At 34.7% G+C, this 19,267-nt stretch overlaps 1 protein-coding gene across 2 annotated transcripts in view; it reads right to left on the reverse strand.

The window, feature by feature from the left end:
• The window catches only part of Cntn6 (contactin 6), a 314,084-nt gene that overhangs the window by 156,732 nt on the left and 138,085 nt on the right, over nucleotides 1-19,267 (reverse strand). For both annotated transcript variants that reach the window (XM_005383756.1, XM_005383755.1), the window contains exons 3-4: nucleotides 16,589-16,715; nucleotides 10,490-10,665 (exon numbers count right to left, since the gene is read on the reverse strand). In XM_005383756.1, the coding sequence (XP_005383813.1) occupies nucleotides 10,490-10,665; nucleotides 16,589-16,715 (303 nt within the window). The remainder of the gene's footprint in view (nucleotides 1-10,489; nucleotides 10,666-16,588; nucleotides 16,716-19,267) is intronic.

Consider the following 19,267-nt stretch of genomic DNA (forward strand, 5'->3'; position numbering starts at 1 on the left):
CCTTTTTCATGGTTTTATATCATGGGAGATATATGCTCCATTTTGGTTTGGTCTCTAGAACCTTCAAAAAAGCAACTGAGTAAGATCTTATTGCATAAATTTTTATTTTTTATTCTCTGTTGGTTTTGTCTATAAGTTTAGCATAGCATTTGAGCCTTATTTTTTCTTTACCTATATTATCTGCTACAGTAGCTATTAAACACAAAAACATATTATAAGTCTATATTAATTAATAGAGTTAATTTATATAAACAGAGAAATTATATACACAGAGAAATTAATTTATATAAACAGAGAAATTCTCATTTATATAAACAGAGAAATTAACAAAGGAAGAGAGAAGAAAAAGCTCAAACACAGTCCTAAGCAGACATGTACACTTGATTTCTCTTTGGAGATGATAGAAATTCACGCATTTTAAAAATATATAATGGCTAAATTGGATCTCTATAGAAAATTCTTAAAAAGGGATAACTTTCCCTCTGTATCTCATATGTAAATATCTAGATTTAGTCAACCTTAGTTCAAAAAATACGAAAAACAAATGCATCTGTACAAAAAAAGTACAGAAAATTTTTCTTGTTATTACTCTACAAATAATGTAGTCCATCCACTATTTACACAGAATGTACATTGTATTAGGTACAGTAAATAACCTAAGGATGACTGACAGGCTATAAGGGAGTATACAGATTATGTGCAAAAGCAAGTGCTATATCATTTTATATAATGAACTTGAGCACCCACAGATTTTTAGTATCTGTAGAGTCCTAAAATTGACTCCATATAGGTACTAAGAATGCTACATATTAAACTAATATTACACTATGATAATTATTTTCAAGTGCATTATCATTTTAAATACAAAATACAAAACAGTATACTATAGAAGATGATATAGGACAATATCATCATGATATCAAATGTGGGAAACATTTACAAAAAGTATTGTTCCATATAGCAAAATAAAATGAATCGGACTGTATTACTTTTAAGAATTTCTTTATCAGAAGTCATAAATAAGAGTATAAAAGTGATTTCCTATATATAAAATCTGTAATGTGCTCATGTGTGGATTCAATCACTGAGAAAGAGAAAATTAATTCAAAAGACAAATATAAAAATTTAGTGAGCAGTTCCTAATGGCGGGAAGAGTACTTCCAAATAGCTAATTATGTGAAAAAATTGAATAACTCCACGAATTTTCAGGATAAAATCAATTAAACCAAAATGAGGTACTCTTTAATATAGTCCCAAAATGCTGACTTTAGAAAGGCTGATGATAACAGTTGTTTTAAAGCATGTGGAACAAAACTTTGCTGGTAGTCAAGTATGTTTAAAAGTCACAGTGCACAACACTCTGATATTGTTATTTAGTTAGGTTCTTCATAAGCTAATTCAATTGAGCCTTTATTCTGTTCTATACTACACACAATAGAGACCAGTGGGCATAATCATACCAACTGATATGTAGAGTATAAGCACAAGAACATTCATAGAAAATTAACTCAAATTTCTAGTTGCGGCAGAAATAATATATCAGCTACTGCACAGCATATTCAGAGTGAAATATTTCATTGCAATGACAAGGAGTGAAACAGACCTACCTAAAAGACCATGATGAATCATATAGACAGAGTTGGCTAAAGAACCAGACTCTAAGGAATATATCTTTAATATAATTCATTTAAAATTTCAGATGCCATAATAATTATAAATTTACAAATCAAGATATAGCTCATCATTGAGAAGGAATTCAGAAGTGGTGGGAATTCAGAAATCACTAGGGAAAGGCCTTCTGAAGTGTTAGAAATATTTTATTTCTGGGTTTGGTTTAGTGATTTTTCACTACAATGTCTACATATGTTTTTATACTTTTTGTGTGTATTAAACTTGAAACAAGGGGCTGGGGATTTAGCTCAGCGGCACAGCACTTGCCTGGCAAGTGCAAGGTCATGAGTTTGATTCCCCGTACTGGAAAAAAAAAACAAGACAAAACATAAAAAAAAGAAAAAAAATAGTTTAAACTTGAAACAAAACAGGCTATAAATTAATCATTTAAAATGTATTGAGCGGTTCTACCAAAACTTTACTTTTTGAATGTTTTTTTTAATACTTGAATATAATTTCTTTTTCAGATGATGTTGATTATGTATTTAAAACAAATCCCAGAAAATGTTTCATCTGTTTGTGGCAAATAAGATTTTACTATAATTTGAATCAATTCTTTTGAATTCTAAAAGCAAAATTGATATGTACGATGTACATCTCTTCCTCCAAACCACTTGTCAAATAGAATAACAGTAATCAACAAGCATGTTTTAGCTTTGTGATTCCTTTTCAGTTTTATAAATCAGAAGTTCTCAGTTTTAATAAGACAAATCCATTACTTTATAATATTACCCCCTGCCATGACTCAGGCTTTGCAGCTTCAATGTGCAATTTTATTAAAGCAGAGCAGAAGGATTAAGTCCTGCATATGCATGGGAGGGTATTGGAAGGAGGCCTGAAATTCAAACAAGCATATTTTTATAAGATACATAAACAGACTTCTAGTAGTGATGATATGAAGGGAAATGCAGCTAGAGGTTTGGATAATCTACTTCCCTATTGATTTTTAAAATAAACATAATAGTGACTCAGAATTTAACCATGTAAGTGTTCACAGCCCATTTGTTTAGGATTTGAATTACTTTTAGAATCAAAAACAACATTTTCTCCCGGATATGATACCAACTAGTAATTATGCTATTATTTCATTAAGACATTCAGGATACTAAATCCACTGCAATATCTTTTAGTGCTACATCAACATGATAATGATACGCAAGTGTTAATTTATCAGCTTTCTTTTATTTAAGTAGTGGAAAAAAAGTACTTTTTCCACACGTTCTTAGTTCTTTTCAGATACATGAAAAAGGTTAAAAGGCATTTAGCATTTCACTCCTAATTAGACATGTATTAACCACTTAATGTATACTTGACAATTATCAGAGATCTCATAATTTCAGAATGCATTTTAAGTGTTCTTTTCAAAACTGGTTTTCCTCGGTTTAATTTCTTTTCCAGAGAGAAATGCACTTTATCTCCACACCATCAGGATCGTGTATAACTTTTTGTACTTCATGCATATAAAAGAATTTCAGTGACATTTGGAACTAATCAGGACCCCAAAACTTTCAAACTTATTTCTGAATGTGAAGGATTCCCCACCACTGTTTGTAAAAACCTTGTCCAAAAAAGAAAAAGAAAAATATATATCACTTTCAAATTTGCAAATATCTTGGAAATTCTTCTTTAAGGAGTCAAAGACTTTTACATCAAAATTTTACCTTTTTTATTATATCTGACTATGGCTGGTGATTTATGAGGACATTTTTATTTCCTCTATTTACAAAATAAATATTTATTTTAAAAACAGTTTGAGAAGTAGGTGTGAGAAATTCAGGGTCTACTGAAGTTTGCTTGACTTTTGGCAAGAAACGCAGTTATCTCACCTTGAATTTCTCTTATGTAAAGTATGATTTAGAGTAGTTTACAGATTTAGAGTAAAGGTGAATGGCACACTAGACATACAACCTTTTGCATTCCTATAGAAAAAGCTACAATGACTGGAAATGTCTACATGCCTATAGCAGTTTAAAAGGTATTAGTATTGCATTTTCATCTTAAACCATTGAAAATCAATCCTAAGGTGTGTCATACCCACTCTTCACCCCCATCATGTAATTTCTTATAAGACCTGAGATGTGAAACACCCCAAATGTGAGTACTCTGATTTTCACAATATTATAACATCATTAATGTATCAGAATAGCATTTTTGAGAAAAAATTGTGTGATATTTTGAATTACCTTTTAAAAATAACAATACCCTAAACATATCTAAATGCATTAAACTCTGATGAGTTTTGTGTGCTGTATTTCCCTGGGATCTCACCATACCACTCAAATGTCCCATTGTTTACAGATGAAAACGTAGAAATAAAGAGTCTTATACCACTGGACCCAAACTAGTTTTCAGCCTCAACCCTAAACCCCAGGCATCCTGTACCACAGCCCATGCTCTCCTGCCATCATGCCTAATCTGTTGCTGCCCTCGTCACCTCCTCCTCAATGCTAGAGGCTTCTTCATTATGTTCACATTTCCTTTCATGCCTGTTAAATCTGAGAGCTCTTTTCTATCTTGTTTTTGAATCTTGAACACAAACTAATATTTCAGGGTTCAATTCAAATGCATTTCCGTTGGAAGACTTATTTCCTATCCTACTAGCCAGACAAACTTAAAACTATTTCTCACTCTGGTTTGTTAGGGTCCAATTCATTTCTCTTACTTCATATAATTTTTTTTTCTTTTTTTCATTCTGGAGATTAAAGTCAGGCCCATTGCATTTAGCTATATCAGCAGCTCTCTATTTTAATTATGGGATAGGGTCTAACTAAGTCACTAATTTTCCTAGGCTGGTCTCTAACTTGGAATCCACCTGCCTCAGCCTCCCAGACTGTTGGACTTATAAGCATGTGCCATTATGTCTGGCTACCGGATGCTTTTTTTAGAGGTAGTGCAAATGGTGGTGGTAGCAAGAAGTCTGCAGTCCATTACCTGGATTTGAAAACTGACTTTCCCACTATTTGTTGATTTCATGCATGTAAGTAAGTTCCTTCTTCTATGCCTCAATCTGCCCTTCTGAAAATCGAGATTTGGACCATCTCAGAGCATCATTATGAGGATCAGTGGAGTTAGTCACATAAACAGTTTGGAACGATGCTTGCCATAATGTCCTATGAAAGTGCCTGCAATTCTCTCTGTCTCCCTCCCTCTCTCTCTATCCATTTTTCTTTCTCTGATTTTTTTGTTTGTCTTTATTGTTCATTTTTAATTGTACTTGAAGTTTCACCTGTCTGCTTTGTGAACACAGGAAGTAGCTGTCTCTTATTTACCACTGAAACTTCAGGTCCTAGCATTGTACTTGATGCTTATAAATTAAGAAAACTTGAGTGCTCAGTGGATGAATAAATGAGTAGTCAGTTTGAGGCACCTGTCTACTTGCCTTTCCTTCAACAATAGTGAAAGGAACTTATTTAAAATGGTACCTCTGGTTAAATGTTAACTAGTGCAGGATAAAAACATCTTATTCACAACTGAGTTTCATGCTAAATTTTTATCAGTTTATTGTAGAGTTCTGCAAGAACCTCCAAAAAATACATGTTAGTGAAACTATAGGTTTCTTTAAAAAAAAACTCTCTCATTTTCTCAAGGGTGACATTTTAAACAGCAATGACAGATGCAATGTTTTCTCACACAAGTACAGGGTAATTCATTAACACACATAGGAAAGGAAGAAGTCTAGATTCAACCTTTAGTACTAAAGACCTTAAAAATAAAAAGTTCATACAGCTACCAGAGATTTGAAAAGTCTAACTGGTTTTGTCTCTCAAGAATGTCCCCTCCCCCAGGTGCTACCAGGATCCTTTGGTGACTAGTCTACTAGTGAATGTGCTTCTGGTTTGAGTTTGGGTACAGAAAAGAGGGGCATTTAAATTTGAACCTACCTGTGTATTTTGAGGTACAGAATCATATGCAGAAAGGTTGAAAGGGACATGTGTAATCAAATAACATAAAATATACCTATAAAAATTCCAGGGAGTCAAATGACTTGTCTAGGTTACCTAGCTTGGTAAAGACAGATTTGATTTCCCAAGATATTTGTAATAGAGAAGTCTTTATACACGGGTCACACTTCAGGATGGTTTCGTGGTGGGATGATTCATACTGAGGCAGAGTATTACAGGCTGTGTCTAAAATAAACTCAAGAGTGTGCTTTTGGACTGCTGAGCACCAGGATAAACATTACAAGCAAAAGCCATCAGTTACCTATGGGTATCCACCTGCAGAGTCTCTCCCATCGAGCAGTGGGATCTGAAGGACTGTTTATGAGTCCACTTATTGTCAAGGTCAAAGTAACACGATAGTGCTACACAAAGGAATAGAAGAAACTGCCAACAGATGAGAAAAAGAGGAGCTGAAGTATTTTTAGTTTGATGCACAGTTTTATTCTTATCTATGGGTGTTTGTAGGAGTGAAGCTTCTGGTCCCAATTTTTCTATCAGTCGGTCGACCAAATATCTCAGATTAAAAGTTTACTGTCTGTCTCACTTTTGGTTCTTCCTCAAACAGACCCGGAGGCAAGGATTCATGTGCATATGATTCCTGGGGAATTAATCTCTGGAAAAAGACTGAGATAGAAGTAAGACAGAGCAAAGGAAAGAGCCAAACAAGAGGAAGTCTCAACTATCCTGTAGCTCTAGCCTGATCACGTGGGAAGGTGTGGGGCTGTGGGCGTTCATCCTTCGGGATGGACATATCACTCACCAAGAAGAATGTGAATGAGGGGCACCAACAAGACCCTCCGCAGGCTTATTGTGAAACTTCCTGTCTTCCATATATGATTTGATATTCAGATAATTACTATGGCATTAACAACCACATAAAAAAAGACAGCCCCAAATGGTTTGTGTGGGCAGTATTCGAGAAGGACTCAGTACTGTTACCCGAGGAACACAAATTTTATAACATGATCTCTTCCTTATTACATATTCAAGTTCCAACATATCCTCTAATAGAACCATACAGAGAACCCCAAAGTCAGTGAGCCTCAAGCTTCAAATCAGTAAAACGGAAGCAACAAGAGCATCTGCCTTATTCACTAGCTTAAGAGAGATAATATCCATAACGCAAAGCACCTAAAAGTCTTGAAAACTAAAGAACAAAAAACTGGTCCAGATAATGTCTGAGATTGTGAGCTAGAAGAATTTCTAAGAAAAAGTATAAGAGTGTTAACTATTGACATTTGATCAAATTAAGAGAAATAAGTAGTCAGAAGGATTAGTGGTGTCATTTTCTTAGCATTCACATGAATCAGGGACTTCAGATTCATTATCTCAGTTGATCTGGGTGGCTGTCCTATGTGGTAGTTCCTGCTGCAATTCTTATTCTATCAATTTCATTTTTTTTCTTTTTCTTTTTCTTTTTTTTTTTTTTTGGTTTTTCTCCCGTACTGGGAACCGAACTCACGACCTTGAGCTTGCCAGGCAGGCGCTTTGCCGCTGAGCTAAATCCCCAGCCCCCTCTATCAATTTCATAACAAAAGCTTAAGGGCAGTGAGAAGTGTCCCAGTTTTATTCTGCTAAGTATGTTTTCGTTTTGTTTTGTTTTTTGTTTTTCTTCTGGTACCAGGAATCAAACTCACGACCTTACTCTTGCCAGGCAGGTGCTGTGTCCCAGCCCCCTATTCTGCTAAGTATGTGACAGAGATAAGAATTAAACTCAGATAAATCCATATCACAAATTCTTCCATTGAACAATTCATTGGTATTGTGTCAAAGACCTCTTCAGCAAAAGCATAGTTAAAAATTTATGAAGGAAGCCATGAAGAATTAACATTAGGAGGATATGTTTCATGTACTTTAGGAACTTTCCATTTGGTTGCAGGCAACAGTTTAGGCTTTGCTTTTTCTGTATTAACATGCTAGTAATTCTCGCTCTGGGTGCAACAGGAAACACTTCAGACTTGACAGCATTATAACTATTGTGTGGTAAGCACAGTTGGGGTAGTTCTTCCTTGTAGTTCTTCAAATGTAAGTCTTAGAGAATAAGATCTTTTAACATTGTAGAAGAAAGTTCGCTTAATGGACATAGGTCATTTTTACTCCCTCCATGAATAGTAGCAAAAATGCTTGTAAGGATCAACAGCCGTACACAGTTAATCCCGCAAAAAGAAGAAAAAAAAAATTATGAAGAGACAGGAATGTCAGCAATAACATGAAAATTGATTTCTCTCCCTCCAATGGAGGCATTAAATTTCTTCTTAATTTAATTTTTCTTATTCTTTTTGGTCAAAAAGAAGATATTTTAACTAGGCAAACTTCTAGTTGCATGTAATTTTTAAAGCAGAAAAGGTAAGTTAAGGTAGAAAATATGAGTATTTTTAATAAGAATTGGGGATATAAGATTGATTAAACAATTACACATTAACTGTTCCTTTCAATAAAACAGCAAATATTAGTAGTACAGTTATCCTAGCTATTCTATTATACATATACATATATTTCCCTCTTCTTCCTTTCTTTTTCCTCTCCCCAACTTCATCCCAGTTGCTCCTTTCTATTTGAGCAATTTCTTTTCCCTTTCACAATATCTATTGTACTTTTCAGATTTTATTTACTCTTTCAGATTCTTATAGTAGAGAGGAGATATGATGTTAACCTATGTGAATCTGACTTATTTCACTTCTGGTAATCAGAATCTGAAAACAACAATTAATATGCAGTATAAGAACCATTGTTGTACTCCTACCATTTTGTATGGTGAAACTCTGCATCATTTCCAATGTTTTTCTTTTTATTACTTGTTACTGTCTTTGATTGTTTGATCAACCTTACATTCTTATGTCTGGTGGACTGAGCAACTTTTTTTTTTGTTTGTTTGTTTTTTTTGTTTTTCTCCAGTACCGGGAACTGAACTCACGACCTTGTGCTTGCCAGGCAGGCGCTTTTGCCGCTGAGCTAAATCCCCAGCCCTGGGACTGAGCAACTTCACTGAAGATAACAGTATGTAATGTAGCAACCATTGTTAATTCCTATCACTTTGTTTTGAGGTCATGTATTAGTTTTTTTTGTTTTCTGTGTTGTTTTGATCTTGCCTTCATTGTTGTTTTGTTAGTTTTTTAAATCTTTAAAATAAAATCAAGAATTGGGGAGCAACAAAGAAATATATGATTACAGAAGCAAAATACCTTAATTTTAGGTATAGGTATTCAACTGATGGAAAAAATGGATAGAATCCATAACTGTAGAGAAACTTAGAGGTATAGCAAATAAATACTACATACTGCATGGGATCGAGTTCACAGGGAGTCAACCTTACTAATATGAAATTTGATTCAAATCACGTATGCACCCTCCATAGGACATCTCCTTTCCATACAGGAGAAATAAATAATTGCTATGGCAGAATCATTCAAAGTCTCTGGAAAAATTATTTTTTTCTATAATTTAAGTATCTATATTATTTTTCTTCTATTATTTTTCCAAATGATCCCTTTTAGCTGAAAGTCAGAAACAAATTTTCATGATTACCTCCAGAATCCTAAGTCTTAAAGTTGTCACCAACCTTTGTTCATCCATATTCTGTTTAGATTCTTAAACATATATGTTTTTATGTACACAGTTATAAACACATTAAGATATAATTCGTAATGTGTACATGTATGTGCATATGTTAATGCATATAAATGTATATTTGTGTCTATCTGTATCACTATCTGTCAATCATCTATATATCTATTTATCTATCTATAATCTATCTATCCATCTTCAGAAACAAAGTCCTCCCCTAAAAGAAGGTCAATATACAGGAAGAACTGTATATAGAACATGGGATCTCTGGAATAGAACAATTGTTGGAGTATGAGATTTGCAATGAGAAACAGACCCAGTTATTGATTCACATATGTTTTTTTAAAAGTGGGAATCAAACTCAGGACCCTGGGCTTGCCAGGCAGGGGCCATGCTGCTGAGCTATATCCCCAGCACCCAGATTTATACACCTGCTGTTGCCTGAAGCAGTTGTGCAGAGAGGGCTTGGGCACATACTTATGAAGGAAATTTAAAAGCATTTGTCTTTTTAAAGTAACAGACATTATAGACATTTCCTTGAGCCCCCAAAGAGTAACAGCTAACACATTGGCTCCCTTACATAGCTTCTGAAGTGTAGGGGTCAGGAAAAATGCAAGACTTCCACATCAACAGATATAATTACTCTCAAACAAGGCTTTCACTGAATCCAATATGAAACATTTTCAGTCCCTGGAAACACTATATATAAAGGATATAAGAAGCAATATGCCTATTGTTCATCTGCTAATGTCCCGAAATGTCACGAAGGTAATTACTTGGATGACATTTATGTGATGCAGCTGGACATTGTTATAGTTAATATAAAGCCTGCCTTTGGCAACCACTTTATTTCCACCTACACCACACTGTGTCAAGCTGTAGGCATACGATCACTTTTCCTAGAAGAACACTTTCCTCCCCCAAATAACATCTCTACCCTCCGTTATTTCTTCTTTCCCTCTGAACACCAATATCGAATGCAAAGTAAAACTTTGAAATAGGACAATAACACTATCTGATACACATTTTTCTTAAAATTTATATCTGGAACTTTCAGAGTTGCTTCCAAAAATAATTTATAAAATAGAGCAACACTAGTATTTTCTTTTAGTTTCCTTTTTTTGAAACATGTTTCTATTATCCCCAGGAGTCTAGATTCACAAAATGCATGTTGTCAAGAATTTCTAAAACCATAAGTTTATATTTGCTCTCAAAAAGCAGATGATTGGCAAAGCTAGACTTTTTTCTTATATATGTACATTATATTTTTAGCCACAAAGAAGTCCAGACTCCTCCAGCTCCCACAAACTCACATGCAAACTGGAGCTTAGCCTTTCGACTCAGAATAGTCCCCAGAAGATTGGTGGCCAGGCACTGGTAGGTACCAATATCTTGATCTGTGTGCGGGCTACTAATGGCCAATCTGCCTCCATCCAACTTGTAGTGATAATTCCTGGTAAAGTCAATATCAGTACCATTTTGCTTCCACCTTTAAGGGAAAAAAATCACATTACACTTATAATAACACAGAGTCAAATGCTATTGGTCTTAAACAACATGCAGTTCTAAAAAAATTTGAAAAAAAATACAGTTACTAATGGAGGTAATCCCACTAGTTTTCCCCAAAGTAACTGTGATACCAATAAGTGGATCACTTGAAGTCTATTGTACTCTTTAAAAATTGTAAACATTCACCCAAATGTGTACAAAGAAGCAACAAATCCATTGACATAAGAAATAAAAACTAGACATTCAGTCAGTTATACTGGACATCCTATTCCTTCAGAGACTTTTCAGATATTGTATACCATCCCAGAACCCTCACAGCTGATGCTGCAAAATTGAATGTCAAAAATGATTTAGAGGTAGGAATCCAAGAAGGGTATATTACAAATGGCACAAACAATGCCAGCAAAGATTTCACAATGCCAATTTGAGGCTGACAGCAAAGCAATAATAACCCAGCTACTTCCGAACACTATTGTCTCTGTTAGTCTGTTCTATGGAAAATTAATCATGTTGAAAATATTTCAATGGTATTTAGGAATGACAACCTAAAATTTTATGTTAGAAAAACAAATGCAGTTTGAGAAGTTTTTATTTTAGGAAGAAAAGTCCTGAGGCTTAGCTATTAGTCAGTAATCCTTTAGTAAATGAATTAACTAGCTAAAGTGCACTGGAATAATATTTATGTTCAAAGAAATATACTTTTAGCAGTTCCATTTGGCCATTTTAAAACAAGTAAATAGATAGTCATTGTGTTTAATCAGATTCATTCCCCCTACCTTGTACTTCCTAACTCTAGCAAAATTTCCAAATACTTTATACATGAAGACTGTATATACATTCCTAGGGCACAAGCTGTGAGCAGTCACACAACCCATTTAGGAAACAGACGTTTAAAAATAGTGAATCATGACAACTAGTTGAGGGAGTGGAAACATATCTTCCTAGTTCATGGCTGTGGTCTCTACAATGAAAGGCATATGAGTAAGAGGAAATTATCCAAATATATTTTGTATAATTTTTATATGAGATGATAGTCTTTAAAAACAGATGCCAAAACGCAGATAAACCTGAACATTTTCCCACTAGGCTTGAAGAAGTGTAGACAGCTCTCAGAAAATATGTATAACTGAATTAAAGGAGTGACATCTAACAATAATAAACTAAATGTGAGGGACACAGGGAGTCCTGCTTTTATAGATTCTTACTGGTGTCTCTGAGTCTATTTGATAAAGGTTTTCCCTTCTTCTGGGTATAGGAAGGATACCTTTGGAAAGAAGTTTTTATGACTTGATTCAAGGAAAAAGGATGAGGAGAAGGTGAGAGTGATCTTCCTGCTTCTCTCATCTTTTCACATGCCAAGGTGTCATACACTGGGATAAAGTATCCTTAACCCTGTCACAGTTACTTAGAAAGAGCAAAAGAATGAATGACCCTTTTCTATGCAATATAGATTTAGCTAATTTATAAATCATAATATTAAGAGTACATGCCAAATTTGCAATGATTTTTCCCCCATAATGAAATCATATTAAATATTTTGGTGGAGGCTGTTAATTGCAGAAAAGGAATGACATTTTATAGAATTATTTCTACTGCATTTTAGGAGCATCTTGAAATCAGCCATAAAGAGAATCCAACAAATGCTTATCAAAGTAGCAAAGAAATTTCAACCTAAGTAATTCTATATCCTATTAAAGATGTGAAGTGATAGATCAAATATCAAATCAACCAGAGATTGTGAACAAATCCCATTACTTTTAAATTATTTAGCTACTTCCTCTGTACCTTAACTTCTGTTTAATAAAATGAAGTCAAAAGATTGCAGTCAAAGAGTACATAGCAATGGCCTGTATTTTCTGCTATTTTTTTTCTATAAGAATTTGTTCAGACTGCTTCTTGTTCTCAATATTAGCATAAGAAAAAGTAAAAATTTTTCCTTCTCTAGATCTGTCTCAGGAGGCCAATATTCTCCTTGCCAGAGCTGTAATACTGCCATTCATAATTTTCTTACAGGGCATGGTCTTTGGACCTCCATGTCCCCTATCACTTCCAAAGCAAAGGATATACCATACTTAGTTTGCCAGCTCTCCTTAATTTTGGAATCAATCACTGAAATAACTGCTGTCATCATTACATGCTCTTAATTAAGCCCAGTAATTGTTTTTCAACACAAATTCAAAGTTGTTGGCTTAGCTGCAGTAAATGAATTTTTCACAGTATCCTGGTAATCATTCTAATCACTATGGTACAATGATTATTAAACTGTGCATATAGATCAGGAGTTCAACTCTTGGTGTGGGCTTTGTCCTAATTAATATGTTTAAATCAATGGATTCCAGTGATTTTTAAGCATGTGCTAATGATAGTCTTGCACATCAGTAATATTTTCCTGTGATGAAAACTAGGAAATATGTCTTAAGTAATTATTTTAAGCATATGAGTAAATATATTAACTCCAGGAAACATGGATTTAAACTAAAATACTGATCTTTTTCTGGGGAATAGCTTTTCCTATTGGGTAGTTTATCCATGTATTGATTGGGGGTAAGTGTTCGCTAATGTAAGTGTGCGTGTGTATGTTTGTGTGTGCATGTATATGCATGTGTGTTTTGAAAAACTTAGTCACCATTTAAGTGCTTATTACAAGTTCCCCATTCTAAGGCCAGACCCGGACCGCTAAAGGAAAGCTCTAAAATCTAAAGTTTAAGTCTCTTTTGCAGATTGTAATACATACTAAAGCTGGGACTTTTGCTGTGTGGAAGGAATCGTAGTCCTAGCTCTGACATTCCTGTGCTGGGTACGCTTGTATACAAGTCAAGTATGATTTCTCCAGAACTGTTTCCACCAGGTAAAAATAACTTGCAAAATAAAATGTATCCTGCTTTATTTCATGTGGTTAAGAGGCAGTAGAAAAGTAAATAGGAAAGGTAGAAAGGCCAAGTGACAGCTGTTATGAGTTTTACTCAGAGGCTAAAAGGTACTTATTTCTTTAAAAATGATTTTAGACAAACAGTTCCTAAGCTATTTCCAAAGTTTGGCTTTTAATATCACTATTTTTCACAGGAGATTTCATTTGCTATACTACATTTACTAAAAGAAAGACACATCTGAATTCCTTTAAGAACTAGTAGAAGAATTAAAACTTGGTACCATAATCCTATTTAAAATTTTTTTCAACAATATTTCCCTTGGATTTTTCTTGTATTTTTAAAAATGTTATGCAGGAATACATACTTTATGGATAAAAGGCTGATGCAGAGAGAGAGAGAAAGAAAGAGAGAGAGAAAGGAATTACTTCAAGGTCACAAATGGAATAACAGTTATGACTAGAAATATTAATTCTTAGTTCTAAATAATGTATTTTATTTTACTGCTTTGCACGGTACCCTAAGAACTTCAAATGTTGCTGGAATTTGTGAGCATAAATATGTTTCACTTTAGTACACATGTGTTTGCACACAAAAGTAAATAGAGATATGAATGAGATTTTAAAATAGAATGTAATTTATAAAGTGTCATAATGATAACGGAGAAATATTACTCTTGGTCTGTTCGATGCCGAAAATGCCAATTTCATGGTCCCATAACATCAAGGAGTAAAGTCTCAAATCATAGGAAGAAATTAGGAGAGTTTTCTTGAAAACAAGAGTAGCTCTTGGATTTCTAGGAGGGGTCTGGAGTGGGTGGCCACTGACGCTCTGTGTATACAGCAAAGTCACAACATAGCTGCAGCATGGGTCAGACTACAACCAACCTATGATATCATAAGTATAGTCACTTAGCAAATATTGCTGCAACAGAAAAATGAGTTGCTTAGCCAGGGTACATGAGGAGAACAAAGGCATTTTGTGAACAGCAGAGAGTATAGGTGTGGATGTTCCACCTATGCACCTAACGCCTATCTGGGCCCACTGGCCCAGGTGGTGCTAACTACAGTATAATCTCAAATGGTTGTTTATTTCTGGGAAGGCCTCAGGCCTTGATATGGCTTTCTGATGCTAAGGCCTGGCTCCTTAGATTTATTTGCTTTCAGCCACAAATGTTATATTTTCATTTTTTTGTGCTGACATCCTTCAGAGCCTATCCCTTTTTGATTATACATTAATTTCTACCTAACTTAGCTACCTATAATAATATTAAACCACAATTTCACCCTCTTGTTGCTAATTTATATTATCTTAAATACCTCTCTTCTTTGTTTTATTATCAGTGAAACTGGGTCTGCGTCTGACATGTAGGCATTAGAATTTTAATTCTTTCTTCATCCTCTTTCCAGAGCCTAAGTGTATCTAATATGGTACAAGAAATAAGCAAAGCTATGTTGCTGAGTTAAGGAATAGGAAGTTAAATTATTGTCTTCAGCATCTTAGTTTACAAATATCTAAGAAACAGAAGCCATTGAACATTAGAATTTCTTGTCATCTTCATATCAAGCTAAAGAAGAGATATCTGTATTTTGGTGCATGTATGTAATTTAGTTAATTAATCTAGACGGATAACTTAAAATCAAAGTGATACACAGATTGTATTTTTAAAAATTCAAAATAACCATCTTAAAATTCTAAATAATATCTAAAATTCAAAATAACCATCTTATTTCACTAAGATAGACAGAAATTGTTGCCTTTTATTTGGTAACTTAGTACTTAAAAAGTAAGAATTCCAGAAAATGCTTTTAAAACCTAGATATACAAATGTCATCTTATTTTTATTTATTTATTTTTGTTTTGTTTTTTTCCAGTACCAGGAAATGAACTCATGACCGTGAGCTTGCCAGGCAAGGGCTGTGCTGCTGAGCTAAATCCCCAGCCCCTAAAAATGTCATTTTAATGTTTATTCTTTTTTTGCTAGATTTATTTACATTGAGCACAAATCCTTATCAGTAAAATATCCTTATAATTTATACGAACATAATACATACAGGAATACATTTTTACCCATAATATGGATCATATTTCTACCTTTCTGCAACTGTATAAATAAGAAAAAACTATTACTGACCCTTCCCCCCTATTATTCCATAGGTAGTATATGGGAAATGTTTGGCAGATAGTCTTCCTAGTAATAGAAAACTGTGTGTGTGTGTGTGTGTTTGCACATAAAATGCTCTTTCTGCCTTTGAAGGTACTTGGCTACCTGCAACTTATTTTTTTTTTCTAATATTAATATATTCAGGTGAAAAGAATCAGCAGTGGAGTTAAAAAATTTTATAAACAGTAACATAAATTTAAACTTTTACTTTAAGTTGCATCGTCACTGCATATGTGGTGACTGAGGCACTAGTCCCAAATTGGTATGGGGGTGAGTAATGCATAAGGACATTGTATGGAATGTGTCAAACTTGGGATATAAATGTCTTTTTCCCCTTATGCGATCTTCTTCCTGTTTTCTATGTTTCTTTCTTCTAATCTCCCTTTCTCTTTCCATCTCTCTCTCAGTTCTAACCTTAATATAATACTGCATAGTGCCAATCTTAAGAAGAAATGTAAACAAACTTAATCAATGAGATAAGAGACATAGTGATTACATGGAAGTGCTAAATAGAGGTAATTATTGCTTGGAAAGTGTATTGAGGGAAAAGTTTGGGGTACTGGAAAGATGATGATGATAGAGAGATAGACATATAGATGATAGGTAGACAATAGACAGGTAGATAGATGATAGGTAGATAGGTGACTGATAGATGATAGATATAGATGATAGATAGATAGACAGATGATGAATAGATAGACAGATAGATAGACAGATAGACAGATAGATAGCAGGCACCTTGTTATATATCAGTTGAAAACTGCCTGGAGTGCTACTCTTAAATTAGAATAGCTTTTTAGCACTTTATAACATACATTTTACATCAAATGACAAAGAAAAAAATGGAATGGTGGACAAAGATGGGATTTTACCTATAATGGGGTGAAGGGTAACCATTAGCAGCACAGTTCAGGATGATTTCAGATCGTGATAAATCCAAAGGAAAAATGACGTCTTGTGGTTCCTGAGTAAAAATAGGTCTGCTCCACCGAACTTCTCCTGGAAGCAGAAAGGAATACCACATAAGAAGCTTGCCCTGTCATGAGTCTATGGAATTATTAAACATCAAGTCTACATGCATTTTAAAAAACAATCTTTTATTTGGAAACAATCTCAAACTTAAAGAAAATTTTGTAAATTGATACAGAAAGAATTTTTTCTAAATCACGGAGAGTAATTTTGTTAACTGATCTGTATTTACTCTAAATAAAGTAGTTTATATTTCTTACAAAGAAAGGTCATTTTTGCACACAATTGCAATGAAACGAGTCATACCAAAAGTTAACATTGATACATACTTAGCATTTAATCATTTAGCCCATTTTCCAATTCTTCTTGATAAAATCTTTCATAACAAAAGAATGAAGTTAAAAATTACAAATTCCATTTGTTTTATCCTTTTACTGCTGTCTCTTTCAATTTGGAATATTTCCCGTCTTTCCTTGATTTTTCTCTGATTCTGAGATTGCAAGGCAGTTATTTAGTGAAGTTTCAATAAACTGAGGCTTGTCTGAGCAGTTAGGTACCAAATCCTGTAGAGTCCTGGTAAGACCCATCCGGCCACAGTAGAGAGAAGAAGACAGTCTATGAAGATTTTTCAAAATAGCAATAAAACCAGTGAAGATTGGCTCTTTATCTTTTTAAAAATTCACCATCATAAAAGCTCCTCTAGAACCAGGCATGGTGGTCCATGCCTGTAATCCCACCGTGCGGAAGGATAGCCATGTTTCAAGCCTGGGCTACACAGTGAGTTCAGAGCTAGCCTAAATTACATAGTGAGACCCTGTCTCAAAAAAAAAAAAAAAAATGCTCCTCTAGGCCAACCAGAGCACTCTGATTGCATTGTTGTGTCTTCTGTCTCCCCTACTCTCCTCCTCTGGGGGAAAAACAATCACTGCATCCTGGTTTCATTGTCAATAGTTTCAGGGATGCTGTGTTTGCATATTGTATCCTGTTCATGGCATCTCCTGACTATGTTTGTGTCATTACTGCTGAAGGTAACTGATCGTTTACCTAAGGTCCTGCCTTACAGATTTCTTCATCTCTTCAGGTTCTCTTTTTTTGTGCTTTGTTATTACTAGTTTGCTGTTGGGGATTCTGAGACAGTGCAAATATACAGCCCTTCACTGAACAGTTACCATTTTTATTCATATATTTCTACCAGTGTAGTGTAGTCTGTCAGTATAAACCCATGATTTCTGATTTTAATAAATTAGTTATAACTCACTATTACTTATAAAATAGCCATATTGTTGCTGGTTATTCAGCAGAAGCCCGTTCAAACAGGATTTTCTGTCCTTTTGGTATAGGGACAGAGAAAATATAACTCCCAGCCTGCTAGATATCAGACAATGCAAGTTCCTGTTCCCCGAAATCAAGGAATGAATTCTAAGGAGCAATGGCGGTTGACAGTAGGAAAAATTTATTTATTTACTTTGTACTGGGAGTCAGACCCTAGAGCTAGTACTTGCAAGGCAGGCCCTTGTGCCACTGAGCTATATCACCAGCAGGAAAAATTTATTGAGAGATTGCTCTGAGAGAAGGAGGGAACCCAAAAGTCAGTTGGCACTGAGTTCCTTTTTCAGGGGTAATTTATACAGCAAAATCACAAAGTGAGTACAATGTGGGTTAAACTACAATTAACCTATAGGATTGCAAGTATAGCTGTTTAGCTAATATTGACCCAATAGGAAAACAGGTCGCATAGCAAGTGTACATGCAAGAACAAAAGCATTTTGGGGAAAGGATGGATCCAGATGCTCTGGTCACCCACCTGCGTGACTGATGACTATCTGGACTTCCTGAACCAGGTGGTGCTAAATGCAGTATAATTCCAAACTATGGCCTATCTCTTAGGGAGGCATATACGCCTGGCCGCTGTATCTTTATCTCAAAGCCTCTCCTGCAGATGCACCTCTGGCCACAATTCTGACGTCTTTACTCTTTCTCTGACTTCCTTGGAAGCTCAGCCCCACTCTGACTGTATTTTAATTTCTATCTAATTTAGCTTCTATAATACTTTGAGATGTCCCTAGCATTCTTTGAAATATAGCTGCCATCTTAAACTGGAACTGTAAAAATTAGATCTTTTTCTTTAGAGATAAGTAACTTCTCCAAACTTGCTCCTGTGGAGTACATATCTAACATTTTTCCTCTCCTCAGCCCAGAAACAGTGATAGAATATGGAGATGCTCAACCGAAGAGGCAAGATACCACTTTATTTCCACAATAAAGCAGAGAGTGAGCTTAAGATGGTTGGAAGTGAAAAAGTAACCTTGGAGATCAGCAATGATTTCCCCTTCCCCTCACTTCCTTTATAAAAGACACTCACCCACAGGTACAAAGTGAGTCGGTGATTTGAGGCAAATGGGCCTCTCTGTCTCCTCTGAGATGCTTTTGAATAAATCTTTTTTCCATCCTTTATTATCAAAATAAATGGACAATGATTTGGTTAATGGTGAACAAACAAACCTGAGCATATAAACCTAAGTAGCTGGTGGCAGAAACGATTACTTTCTTATTCAAGAAAGAGTTCTTGATCATCCTTTACT

The sequence above is a fragment of the Chinchilla lanigera genome, unplaced genomic scaffold, assembly GCF_000276665.1.
Source record: "Chinchilla lanigera isolate Chin_1 unplaced genomic scaffold, ChiLan1.0 scaffold00020, whole genome shotgun sequence".
Classification (NCBI taxonomy): Eukaryota; Metazoa; Chordata; class Mammalia; order Rodentia; family Chinchillidae; genus Chinchilla; species Chinchilla lanigera.